Source organism: Eptatretus burgeri, chromosome 2, assembly GCF_056783735.1.
Source record: "Eptatretus burgeri isolate ZD-2024b chromosome 2, Ebu_testis_v1, whole genome shotgun sequence".
NCBI lineage: Eukaryota > Metazoa > Chordata > Myxini > Myxiniformes > Myxinidae > Eptatretus > Eptatretus burgeri.
Window position 1 is genome coordinate 144,668,084 of NC_140962.1, and position 14,576 is coordinate 144,682,659.

The following is a 14,576-nucleotide window of genomic DNA, read 5'->3' on the forward strand; positions in this document are numbered from 1 at the left end:
AGAAACTTTATTGTCTATGACACTGTCGTGTTTCTGCCATACAGGTCGAGCAAATGTCACAACAAATGAAAGTGTATGACGAACGAATCGATGTGATTACATTGAAAAATGAAGGACTTTCAGAGAGTCTAATAAACGTTATGAGCAAGCTGTCAGACATGGAACGTCAGCTTCAGCAGCAGCGACAACAGCATGAGGAGGAGCGACAACAGCATGAGGAGGAGCGACAGAGGCAGCAACAGAATCACGTTGAGAACTGCCAACAAGTAAGCAATCATTATCAAACATATGGGACTACAGATGACAAGAGGGTGAAGATCATGTTCAGCTCCACATGTTCTGATGGGTTTTAATTTTTAACACCTTGCTGGTTATGCTTGTCATGAGACATTTACAAATGAAGTTTACTTCTGTGGAGAAGTGATGCTTGAAAATATTGCACTAAATGAAGTGTTAAGCTCGCCACACGTCGGTGTGCTCCATTTACATTGTCTGTTGAACTTCCATGACTTGAACTACATTTATACAACTTTGATAATATTTTCTATCTTTTCCAAAAGAGTATTTTTTATTGCTTTTCATAAGTTTAAGATTCTTCATTATTTTCCACTGCTGATGTGTGAGTGTTTGTGTTTGACTGAAAGCAATTTAATTCAAAGCTGAAAGGCAACAAAAGGTGAAAATTTTGAAAGGGGGCGTCGACTTTTTATCGGCACTGTGTAAAACATATATGTATATGTATATATATATGTATATGTATATATATATATATATATATATATATATATATATATATATGTATGTGTATATATATATATATGTATGTGTATATATATATATGTATGTGTATATATATATATATATATATATATATATATATATATATATATATATATATATATATATATATATATATATGTATATATATATATATATATATATATATATATATATATATATGTATGTATATGTGTATATATATATATATGTATGTATATGTGTATATATATATATATATATATATATGTATATGTGTATATATATATATATATATGTATGTATATGTGTATATATATATATATATATATGTATGTATATGTGTATATATATATATATATATATATATATATATATATATATATATATATGTGTGTATATATATATATATATATATATATATATGTATATATATATATATATATATATATATATATATATATATATATATATATATATATATATATATATATATATGTAGGGTAAGAATACTGATTCTGGCTCACTTTTCCCCATGTAAATGAATGGGGGATTTTCAGCGATTCCCTTTTTTTTCCCTAAAAATAAACCCCCTTTTTATCCCAAGGTATATTTATTTGTCTCCCCTTTTAACTTGGAGGTTGAACCTCATTGAATTGAACACCTGGGGTTGAACAGCTCACTCATTGAACCTATAAAGATTTGTTCATTCTCAAATTCCTTCAATAGTTTAATTTTCTTTGCACAATAATCCCCATCTAAAATATTGACAAACAAAACATTTGAATCTTTATATTTTTTAAGATACCCCTTTTGTGCCATTACGAAATGATAAACTTCTCTTAATGCTCTTGTTTGACCACCTCCTGAGCCACATATCATTTTGAGATTATAGTAAATTGTTTTTTCATTGTTCAATTGATAACCATCAAAGTTTTCAGTCCATTCAAGGATATTCATTTTTTTTCTTTACATCCTCTAACTTACTAGTTTTTAAATTAATTCGCTTATTTGTTTTATTTACCTTTGTTTTAGTTATTTTTTCAATAAGACTTATTTGATATTTTTCACATTCATTATGTTTTCCATTTATATACCAAGACTGAGATTTTCTCCACTCTTTAGTTTGATTAATACTTGGTTTAACCATTTATATATTGTGAAAAAACGCGGCGGTAGCCCTTAAAAACCCTAACCCATCTTCCCATCGTAAAAACACAATCTATTCTATTCACTCTATCATACAATATCCATATGGAACACAATCTATTCCATTATCTAAAATAAATCTCTTATCATCAAAGGCTCCTAATGCCTTTTTATTTACTTCTTCACTATATATGTTATGTTTATAACTTCTTATTGTATTCATTTTCCTATATTCTTCTTTCTTATTCATCAAACAATTATAATAATTTCTAAAAGTTATTGATTTCTTTATTACATATTTCTTTATTCCCTTTAACCTCTTATCAATCTGTTCACCATACTTATAAGCATATGCCTTTGCTCTCAATCCAATAAACTCACTCATTACTTTTCCACCCAACTCATCCTTAAACTTACCAATAACCTTTTCATTCTTTTTGGAAAATAACTCACTCTTCTTGCTGAAATTACTTGTATCATATACTCCAATATTTTTCTTCATATCTTCATAAACATCATCAGTTTTTATATCTAGGATAAAACTATCAGTGTCCATATACAACAATGAAACATTTTCACCATACTCTTTCTTTAAGTCATTATACAAATAATCATACATCAATATCTTTGATAAATCAAGAACTGCTGTTCCAATATAAATTGGTTTATCCATTACAATACTTTCCTTTTTCATATGAATTACAGAAAAGTTCTCTGAAAAAACCTCTTCTCTCTCAAAACTTGGTTTATTTATCAATCTCGAAGCTTCTTTCCAAGATGTTGCGAATCTAATGTTTTGCCTGTTTCTAACATTTTCCATAGTCTTTCCAAATACAGCATTATTCATTAATTTATAAAAGTCCCCTTCAAATTTTACTTTTGTATTTGCTCTCATATCTGTATTGAATTGAATATACTTTTTCACCCAAGGACTTTGTTTAAATTTTAAAACTCTATGAATTTTAGCTACTCTCAATCCTTCTCTCAAAAACTGTTTTAAGCTTCTCTGATGCAAAACATATCCCTCTTTATCATAGAATGTTGTTAATAACTTTTCTGTTGATTTGCCTTTAATATTAAAACTTTTATGATTATCACTGAACCATTCTTTCTTTGGGGTTTCTTTCTCACATGCAAAAGGAAGGTCTTTATGCTTATTATGAAGAACACTCGGGTACCTCAAATCAACTTCAAAATAATAACCTTCTTCTTCGTCATTCAATTCCTCTTGAGAAGAAATAACAATATTTATCAAAGCCTTTTCATAATCCTTTTCTTCCACCCACTCTAATTTACCATAAGGTAGAGATTGAGACATTGCCCATCCATACAAATTATTAGCATCAAAATACATCAAATAATTACTATCTTTTTCACTATCATAATTTGGGAGATATTTATTATTTGCTTTCGCATATCTTTTTGAACATACTTGTGATATTCCACCTCTCTTGGACTTCTCAATCATCAAAAGCATATCAACATCACTGATTAAATCTATATCTTGTTTTGTCATTTTCAACATTGCACTCCAAGCTAAACCAGGAGCTGTGAAATAGTGGGCAGGGTCTAATCCATAACAATTTTTATTATGACAGAGTGTTCTAAAAGCCTCAAACACATCAGCTAACAATAAAACATCTGTTTTTAGATATAAATCATGATATTCTCCAAGGTTCTTTATCTTAAATATTTTCCATATTTCTTGTGCGTGTTTATATTCCTTATCACTTATCTCTTCTTCATAAAGGTTATTATAGAAACTTTCTTTTGAAGGAAGTTGTGTTTCTTTAAATCTCATAAATGAATCCATATAATCATAAGGATAAATTCCCTTACTTGTAAGAATTTTCTCTTTACTTTGAATTTCATTCCTTGTTTGAATTTCCTCTCTCGTAAGAATTCCTTCTTTAATCAGAATTTCATCTTTAATCTGAATTTCCTCTTTAGTTCGAATTTTCTTTATAATTAGAATTTCATCTTCAGTTAGAATTTCTTCATTAATTAGAGTTTCCTCTTTACTTTGAATTCTCTCTTTAATCTGAATTTCCTCTTTAGTGAGAATTTCCTCTTTTGGAAAGAATGAATTAAGATTTGGAAAAGAGTCCGTGGAGCTTAGATTTGATGCGAGGTAGGCTAGTGGTGTTCCCATAAACTTGTAAGAATCTAGAAACCTAATACGAGTTAAAGGTTTTGTGAATATCATTTTTGAAAATGAAATATACTTTTGACTTGTGTTTGTTATGGCAGAAATATTCCCTGGTGTTTTTGAAAGTTCATTTATAAATAGATGTGTATCATAGTTGGCGCTGTTGTGAAGAAAGACTGGAATAAAAGAAGGTAATTTATAATTAAGATTACAACAGGAATGAGCGGGACCTCTATATTTACCAGTAAGATGACAATGGTCTCTAACTTTAGACTCCTTAATTTCCCCCTCACAAATATGACAGATATTGTTCATTCTAAATTCTAATTTTTCTTCTTTGGTTAATTTCATCGGTTCATTTGTTTCTTTCATTAATTTAGTGAGTCTTATACAATCCTTTTCTAATCGTTTTACAAACTCTTGTGAAGCATTTTTTCCACGATAATGTTCAAGTTTGTTATACTTTTCTCCAACAGATGATTTGATATAATAACAGAAACCACAAGGAATATGTTTTTGATATTTATTTGTATATGGTTCTTTTGGATTAGGAGAAGCAGTATTTATCTTTTTAAGGATACATTCAAAATCAGCGTATATCACAAATGGGTGCATGATAGATTTATTATAATCTTCAAAAGAAATCTTTTCACCAGGTTTAGGCATTGTAATTACAGCTGATTTATGATTACTACAATATTTTGAATGTTGTTCTAATCGTTCTTTTGTATGAAATGAATTAAGACATCGCTTACAAGGATATATTTTGTTTGCTGTTCTGAATACCTGAGAAGAGATTAATCTTGATAAATTATTGATGTATGTGTAATGTGAATTCTTTCCAACACTAAAATATAAAAGGTCAATGTGTGTTTCTTCATTTTTATAGTTGTTTGAAATTTTTAATATTTGAACTTTGTTTGTATCCGTTAATCCATATACATTAATAGAAAGATTATTCTTTTTCTCAAATTTAGGAATATCTGTTAGTGGCATTGGGAATTTAAAATCTTTAATGTCCAAGGTATTCTCATATTTCATATATTGTTTTACTCTTTCTGAATTACATTTTGGTGGATGAAAGTGAGCAAGAACAGACCAGAGAAAACATTTATTATCATTGTTCTTAATATTAACAACTGCCTTCTTTAGTTTTATTTCTTTTGGTAATTCAATATAAGAAGAAGCTTTAAGAGGGTTTGATTTTAGAATGTGTATATCTAAAAAGATGATTTTTTAAATATTGAATCCACTTCCTACCACTGTATTATCAACATCCTCCTCTTGTCTTGATAGTTCTTCATAAACCCCACTATTCAAAAAATCTTGAAATGATGTTATAAAATGAAGACCTGTTCTCATATAAGGAGTATGTTCTTCATCTTGTCTTTTCATATTCATTTTCACTCCCATATAAAACTTTAAAGTTTTCATTTCTTTTAATGTCTTTTTAATAAATTTTTCAACATCGGGTTTCACTATTTCAATTGATTCAGCTATTGATGATGGACCGGGTTCTCCAAATTGAAAAATCCTTATTTTTATATGCCCTTTAAATGCCCCATCAGTGTTTTCAATATAATAGTCTCCCTTTACTTTAAACTCATTTTTCTTGTGTTTTTGTGATTGAAGATGTTTATTATAACTTCTCTTCAAAACATCCTTTGAACAGATATCACAATGTTTTCTTTCCAACTCAAGAGGAGATATTTTATGAAATAGATTAAATGTGTGTTTGTTGGTTCGGAGGTGTTTTCTATAATGTTTATATTCGTGATTACAAACATCGCAGTACGTTGTATTCACCATATTTATAGAATAAAACTTTGCTTTAACTAAAATTTTCTTGATGAAAATTTCGTTTAATTTATAGGTGAATCTGTGCTTAAAAACATTTTATCCTCCAACTTTTTCACTTAATAAATACAATGTTTCAAGACACAAAAGACAAGTTTCAATCAATCTCTTCATCTGTTAAAGATACTGAGAAATATGTCAAGGATGTAAAATTGAACAAAGATAAATATAACAACTATTGGATAAAAACTATTATGGTAAATAATATGAGTTCTTCAATTTCCTTCAGTGGAAGGGCTTTTAGTATACCTGGTAGAACATCAATTAAAGTATCTCTAACAAAAGTTTCTCCTCTCCTAGTAATATATTCAAAACTAGAAAAAGCAATGAAACAAGAAAAAGTATCAAAGAACAAAAACCTTATGGATGAAGCTTTAGAAAGAAAAGATAAGACCATCTGTAATATGCAAGGAGAAATTTGTATTTTTTTAACAACCCTAAAGATGTAAATCCTGATGAAATAAAGGATGTTAATATATCAGGTGAAATGACATTTCGTTCAATAGTAGTTAACGATAATTTTAAAATTACCTTTAATATAAAAAATGTTGTCGTTGAATCTGATAATGAAAAAAAGTATATCGATATCGATGGTAATATACAACTGAAAGTATAGATGAATTTCAGTTTAAGTAAAGTTTTACTTTATAAATATGCTAGACTTTCCTGATTCTCCATATGACAAATTTGAGAATTGTCCTGCGTGTGAAAGACGGGGATTAAACACAGAGTCAAAAGCCTATAAACAATGTATATTCTGTGATTATCTTCTAATTAATGATAATAAAAAATATAAAAAGGAAAATAATTCTTTTAGATTTACACCAAAAATGAATTACTTTACAAGATTGATTAGAGAAATGAATGTAAAGTATGAGGGTGATAACACACCTTTCCTTACAAGGGAAGAAACTGAACGTATAAGAGAAATGTTCAAAGGATTGTTGTTATATATTATTCATGGATGTAATTTTCAGGGAAATATCAACACAAGATATTGTATAAATAAAATAATGGATTATCTTGAAATTAAACCTGAACTTAGGATAAAATATAGAGTTTCTAAAAAAGCCAATAATAAATTAAATAACTTGTTTTCTAAATATATAAATGAATGATTTTTTACCTATTTGGGAAAATAAGATAAAATTTAACAACCATAAAAATCTCCCAAATTCATTAAGATGTCTCATAGTTGGTTCAAGTGGATGTGGAAAAACCTGCTTACTTTTAAAAATGCTCCTCACTCCCAACTTTTTAGATTATGATAATTTAATAATTTTCACAAAGTCGAGTTTTCAACCAGAGTATCAACTACTCTCACAAGGTTTTAATGCTGGTCTTCAAAAAGAAGATATAATCGGTTTATTTAAACGTCAAAAAAACCTAAATGATTATAACATTGAAGATATAATTCAACTATTTTGTGATACACAGAGATGTAAAAAGAAATCAAATCCTATAACTTGTATTCTTAGTGATAATACGGATGATATACCGTCTCCCCAAGATTTGGATAAATCAAAAAAGAACCTCGTTATCTTTGATGATTGTGTTAATGAGAGAAACCAAACGGTAATGGACAGCTACTACACAAGAGGGAGACATTCTTCTTGTAATTGTATTTATCTTAGTCAATCGTACTTTCAACTTCCTCGTCGTTCCATCAGAAACAATGCTAATACTTTTATTTTATTCAAGTTAAATTCAATAGATATCAATAATTTTTGGAGAGATAATTGTTCTACATTATGTAGTAAAAAGAAATTTGAGGATTACATGAAGCACACGACTGAAAAATATAAATATATTGTTGTGAAACAAGATGAGATATTAAGAGATATATTTTTTGTTTTATAAACAATTACATATATAAATGACAACTATTATTATAAATCTTGTGGGTAAATCTGCTTCTGGAAAAAACTTTCATAAATCAAGGTTCTTGTGTAGTACAAATGAGAATATTGTAAATTTACTGAAAAAACACCCCGTGATACGCATTGTATCAACAACAACTAGAGCAATAAGACCTGGAGAAATAAAAGGTGAAGATTATCACTATATTTCAGTGGAGGAACATATGCGATTGAGGAATGAAGGACAAATATTTGAGGAGGTTTCTCTTGGTACAACAAAATATTCACATTGTAAGAGTGAGTTAAGGAAACTAAAATCTGGTGGTGTTGGGATATTAGAAACTAATCCAGAAGGAACGAGACAAATTATTAAATATCTGAGCGGGGTGAAGATTTTATCATTCGGTTTTGATGTTGATGAAGAAACTCAACGCAAACGTATGAAAAGCAGAGATGCAAGGATTAGTGAAGAAGAAATTACAACTCGCATTAATGTTAATAAAGAATTTGATGAAATATTTAAAGAAAAGGATTTATTTGAACACATCTACTTGAATGATGAAGAAAAGGAAAATTTCCCTGTTAATCTTTACAATTCATTAAATGATATTTTACAATAAATAAATGGATACAAAAGAAAGAGCAAGAAGATTTAAGGAACATCAAGAGTTGGTTTCAAAAGTTGTAAAACAGCAGGAAGACATAAAGAAGAAACGCAGACAGAAACTAACGGGCGAAGAAGTATTTGAAAGAAAACAAGAGAAATTTTTTAAACCACTTTTAAAAACTTCCCAAGAAAAAATGAAAGATGTTTCCACAGTTCCCACAGTAGAATATACTCCCAGAAAGCTCCAAATGTTAAAAGATTTCAGTCAAATGACGGAGGAAGAATTAGAGCATATTGGAGAATTAGAATATGATGAAGGTTTATTTCAACAACTGGAAGAGATTAATCAACCCCTGATTATATTGTGAATGCTGTTCAAAACAATGAATATTCAGCGGATTCAAAAACCAAAGCAGGACTCATTCCAACAGAACAACCAGCAATATTTCATCTTGTTCAAGAAAAGGTATTGATATTTAATGATGAATTAAGGTTCTTAAGTTCTGCTCAACCCCTGTTAAACTAACTCCGAGATTAATGTTTCTTCTCACAAAAGATGGAAGACAAGGTTCAACTGTGAGGGATGAATCAAAGTATATTGATAAACCATTGGATATGGAAAATAATGATGATAGAGTATATATTGATTTGCTGAACACTCTAAATTATAAGGTTATTCTTTCTGGTAAAAGTAGGAAGAATGAGAAGGAGAAACACATTATTCAGGCTTTAAGTATCCTTGGTTCAGGTATTAGTTTTCTTCCAAATGACCCATCGCAATTAGTTAATAGACTGTTATTGTTGTTAGGCAGTAAGAAGGCTGGAAATAACAATTGTTTTAATGAAGCATCAGCCATTTTAGACCAGTTGATGAACATGAAAATAATTAATAAATCTCAATATAAAGACATTTTATCTCATATTAAATAAGATGAGAAGCACAATCCTGAGTTTTAATTTCACAACAAGCGACCACACATCTTCATTCCCATACCCACTACAACTTGACACAACAAAAGAATATGAGGCATCTTTATTGTCCATGGAAACTTATAATACCTTATTTAATATAACCGAGAAAAATGACAAGTTTAGTTATAATCCGGGAAGTGGATACAAAACGATAACAGTCTCACCCGGAGCATATGAGATTTCTCAAATATCTTCCGAAATTGCTCGTCTTATGAAAGAACAGGGTGATGAACCAAAAAATATTGTTATAAACATTCAAAAACATACTTCAAAATCAACGATTAAAGTTAAAAATAACTACAAGGTTGATTTCACAATTGATAATTCATTTAGAGAGTTATTGGGTTTCTCCTCAAAAAAGATTGAAACTAATGGGACGTTTTACAGTGATAATGTCATTCAAATATCCTCAGGAATAAATTCGGTGTTAATTCACTGTGATTTGATTGATGGTGCTTATAATGATGGAAAAAAACAAATACAATATTTTCATTCAGCGCATACTCAACCCCAATTGGTTATAAATTCAATATGGAACCTAAAAATTTGGTTTATCTACCTGTGTCAGGAAAAACCATACACAGAGTAAATTTTAGGATAACCGACCAAGATAATCGTGTGATTTCTTTTAATGGAGAAGTTATATCCATCAGAATTCACCTACGTGAAGTTTTCCAATAAATAAATACGATGGTTATTGTGAGGAAACACGAGTTGGGAAAATATAAAATAATTACAGGGGATGGGATGTTCCTTTCCCCGTACTACAAGGGTGAAGGTATGTATCTTGGTAGAGGATACTATAAACCTAAGAGACAAAGGGGTGTCGGACATCAATTTAGAGGAGATGGGATAATTGATACTCTCATGGGTATTGGTTCAACTATTCTTAAACATAAAGACCTAATTGGTTCAACTGCTTCTGCTGTGGGAAATGTAGCAGGTGCTGTAAAGAGTATAAAAGATGCTCAGAAGGAATCTCATAAATTACAAGCAATAAAATAAATTAAGAAAGGTAAAACTCAGTTGTCCCCCCAAGAACGACAGAAAATAATTGAAATACTTGGATCAGGGTTTCAAAAGTTTTAACATCTTTTTTCCTAAATAAATACAAGTATGGAAGCAATTGATAGTATCTATGATTTGGATGATACTATTATTATCTCAAACTCCACTAAAAAGAAGATTACTTCAAGGTAAATGCAATAACTGGAACAGACTGGAATACAAATGGTACAAAAAGTTTTGAAATAAATAATCAACAAACCTATTTGAATCTCTCCGAAAGTTTCTTGTTGTGTAAATTTAAATTCACTAAGGCTGGGAATAACACAAACGCTACACTTGTAAATGATTTCTTCTGGAAAATGTTTGATAGTGTGCGATTGTATATTGGAACACAAGAAGTTGAAGCGGTTGATTATGTCTCTGCTGTATCTGAAATGATGAAATTTACACTCTATACATTCAGTGATAGAATGGGAAAGGGGTCTGTCGAAGGTTTTATTCCTGATATGTCAACGGGAACAAACACAGACCCTGGATATATTCAAAGGAAAGGAATGTATAATGATGATACAAAAGCAGAAAATAGTTTTACTGTGGCAGTTCCTCTTAAAGGTATATTTGGATTTTGTGATTATGATAAAGTTCTGTATGGTCTTAAAATTAGATTTCAACTACAAAGGAATGATAATGAAAATAGATTGCTTTTTGGTGTTGGTAGTGCTTTTGGTGAACAGAATAAATTTGTAATTGAGGAGATGAGTTGGTATATCAGTGAATATACTCCTAATCTTAAAACAGAAGAGATGTTGAATCGAAGACTTAACTCAAAGAAACCACTCAGTGTATCATACCTCAAAAGAAGATGTCAACACGTTAAACTCAACCAAACTACTTACACGTGGAATTTGGGTGTTCTGGAAGGAAAGCCACGATATCTGTGGATAATTTTTAAAAAGCCAGATGGTGATACTGCGACTGATAAGAATAATGCATTGAGTGATAATGCTAAGGTGAAACAACTTCGCGTTTCTCTAGATGGAACATTTTATCCACGAGATAGATTGGAAATTAATTGGGAAAAAAATGATTTTGCTGAAGCATACAAGTCTTACCAAAAGGTGTGTGAAAGTAATGGAAATAAAGAACCTATTTTAGATATGACAGCATTTAAAAGTTTGTATACAATCTATGCGTTTGACCTGAGCGCTCAAAAGGAAATTATAAAGTCTCATCGAGTGGATACTTCCCTATACATTGAAAGAGGAGAGAGAGTGAAGAAGTTGATACATATTGTTTGCTTTTGGAAGAAACAGAATTGCAGATTAATACAGATAATGGTGTGATGATTAGTCTCACATAATTTTTTGTTAAATAAATGAGTGGCAAAGTACCAACTGGGGTATATGTTAATCAAATCAATCTTCATAAACTATCATCTTGTGTTCAAAATCAAAAGCCTTGTACGATTAACGTTAATACAATTCAGAGAAAAGGAGCAGTAAGAATTGATGTTTTGCTCACAAGAGAACAGGTTAAAATCTTGAATGACACTGGCTCACTTAAAATTAAAATGACAAAACCAATGTTGAAAAAATATTCAATAAGAGAGACGAGTGGAGGATTTCTCCCATTTCTAATTCCTTTATTTGCTGGTTTAAGTGCGGTTGGAGCATTGACGGGTGGTATTTCAACAGCGGTGAAAACTGCCAACGAAAGGAAGGCTCAACTCCAGGCTCAAAAAGAATTGGAAAGACATAACAAAGAGTTGGAGAAACAAATTAGTGGAAGTGGTGTAATTGTAGATTTTGCTGAAAAACTTGAAGGTCTGCCTGATAAAGCGAGATTGTTAGTTGGAGATATGCTTTCTTCTATAGCACAAGCAGGTGTAAAATTAACGAAAAGAGGTAATGGATTATATCTTTCTAATAAATAAATGAGCATTGATGAGTGGTTGAAAGAATTTGGAAAGAATACAACATCAAATTTACAACTTGCCAAATATTGTAAGAAATTAAAAATTCATAATGTGGTTATTTGTATGAGAGATGAATTAACAAATGTGCCGAAACATACAAAGAATATTATTATGAACTTAGAAGATAATGATGGGAACGGTTCTCATTGGGTTTGTATTTTTAATAGTCAAGACAAATATTATTTTGATAGTTTTGGTCTTCCACCACCTGTTGAAGTCATAAAATTCTTACAGAATGGTGTTTATCAAACATTTCAAGTCCAAGAATTAAATTCCAAGTGTTGTGGTCAATTATGTCTATATGTGTTATTTCAACTCAACAAAAATAAAAAATTTTATGATATTATTTTTAATCTAATATAAATGACTTATGTTGGTAAAGATGGTTCTATCTTTGGTGTATCTCAAGAACTGGATATTGATTTATCAAATTATTATACAAAGGCACAGGCTGAACGACATAAATATAATATAAACAAAAATATTAACATGAAAAATGCTTATAAATTAAAAAATTATCCAAGCCCGACTGACGCGAATGACTTGGTGAGATTAAGCGATTTATCACAATATATATACTTAAATAAAACGGCTGTGTATTCTAAAGATACAGAAGTGTTGATATTATCTCCAGGTCATACAGAATTCACAGTTCGAATTAAAATAAATTTTTATAAAGAAGGGCGTATCGTTTGTATGAGAATAGAACAATGGGGGTATGATATGAATGATTTAGGGTATAATTGGTCATTTAAAATTAACCTCGAAGACCTGGAACAATTAAATCAGTCTCGTAAGGAAGAATATTATGCACTTGGTATCGAGAATGAGTTTTGTGGAGCCACGATTAGTTAACAACAAATAAAAGAATTTAATAAGGGTAAATATAATAATGGTTTTGCCCTTGTTTATCTCATGAAAACAGAAAAAACAGGATTATATATAATAAGTAAGGAAATACAAAATGATTTAACTATGGGAAGATGGGGAGGTGTTTCTTGCCATAATATTATTCTAACATATATTTCTAATACATAAATGACAGCAAGAAGGCTTCAAGAAAATTATCATTTCTGTGTCCAAGCATACCTTCAAGAAAAGGGTATTCGTTATTTTAATAAATATGTTCTACAACATAAGAATGAGGTATTTTCAATAAAAGATTGGCATTATGCTGATGTTGATAAACCGACAACTTTAGATTTAATTAGAATGTTAAATAATGAAAAAATTATAAGGTTAAGAAAAGGTAAGGCTCTTTTAGAAATTCAAAAGAAATTTTATTGGTTTCCTGTTGTAAAAAAAATTATTTTGGATACAGGAATAACAAGAAATCCTGATGAATATATGTATAATATTCTATGGGGTGTAAACGATTCAAGGATAGTAAGGGATGAGGAAGGAGTTGAAGAAGAGAGGGAAGAGGAGGAAAAGGAGAAGGAGGAGAGGGAGAATAAAGAGAAGGAGGAAAAGGAGAAGAGAGAGAAGGAGGAAAGAGAGAATAGAGAGAGGGAGAAGAAAGAGAAGGAGGAAAGAGAGAATAGAGAGAGGGAGGAAAGAGAGAAGAGAGAGAGGGAGAAGAAAGAGAAGGAGGAAAAGGAGAAGAGAGAGAAGGAGGAAAGAGAGAAGAGAGAGAGGGAGGAAAGAGAGAGAATGAATAAATATCAAAATATGGAAACCAGTGAGATTCAAAAAAGATTGGTGGTATTACAGAAAATAACTCAACCCACCGAGGAGGAAAACAAAGAATTGACAAGTTTGAATTGACAAAGAATTGACAAAGAATTGAGGAAAACAAAGAATTGCAATACTTTCGACAAGACTATTAGCATCGACAAGATATGGATTTTAATTCAAGTTTTTCATTTTTTTTTTCTTAAATAAATGGAGAGAGTGAAGGCATTTCTAAGGATTCTTTATGTTTTAAAAATTAAGATTCAAATGTGCATGTTGGAAACTAAAAAGGTTTTTGCACTCTGCAGGAATTTTTCTCATAAATAAATGAGTTATTGTCTCAAATGTAAAAAGAAAACTAATACTAAAAATATTTCATATATTAAAAGTAAAAATAACAGGGTTATACAAAAAGGTATATGTTCGGTGTGTGGTTCAAAAAAATATCAATTTATCTCCAAACACAAACTCGGAGGAGATATACAAAAGTTTTTATCAGGAAGTAAATTTACAACTACTGGAATACCAGGGGAATTACATCTTCCAGGGTATTCTTTCTGTGGTCCAGGC

At 30.0% G+C, this 14,576-nt stretch overlaps 1 protein-coding gene across 1 annotated transcript in view; it reads left to right on the forward strand.

The window, feature by feature from the left end:
• LOC147033418 (uncharacterized) overlaps positions 1–14,576 on the forward strand; it is an 80,873-nt gene that overhangs the window by 33,190 nt on the left and 33,107 nt on the right. Inside the window, exon 4 of the mRNA XM_085854281.1 lies at positions 45–266. Coding sequence (XP_085710407.1) covers positions 45–266 — 222 coding nt within the window. The remainder of the gene's footprint in view (positions 1–44; positions 267–14,576) is intronic.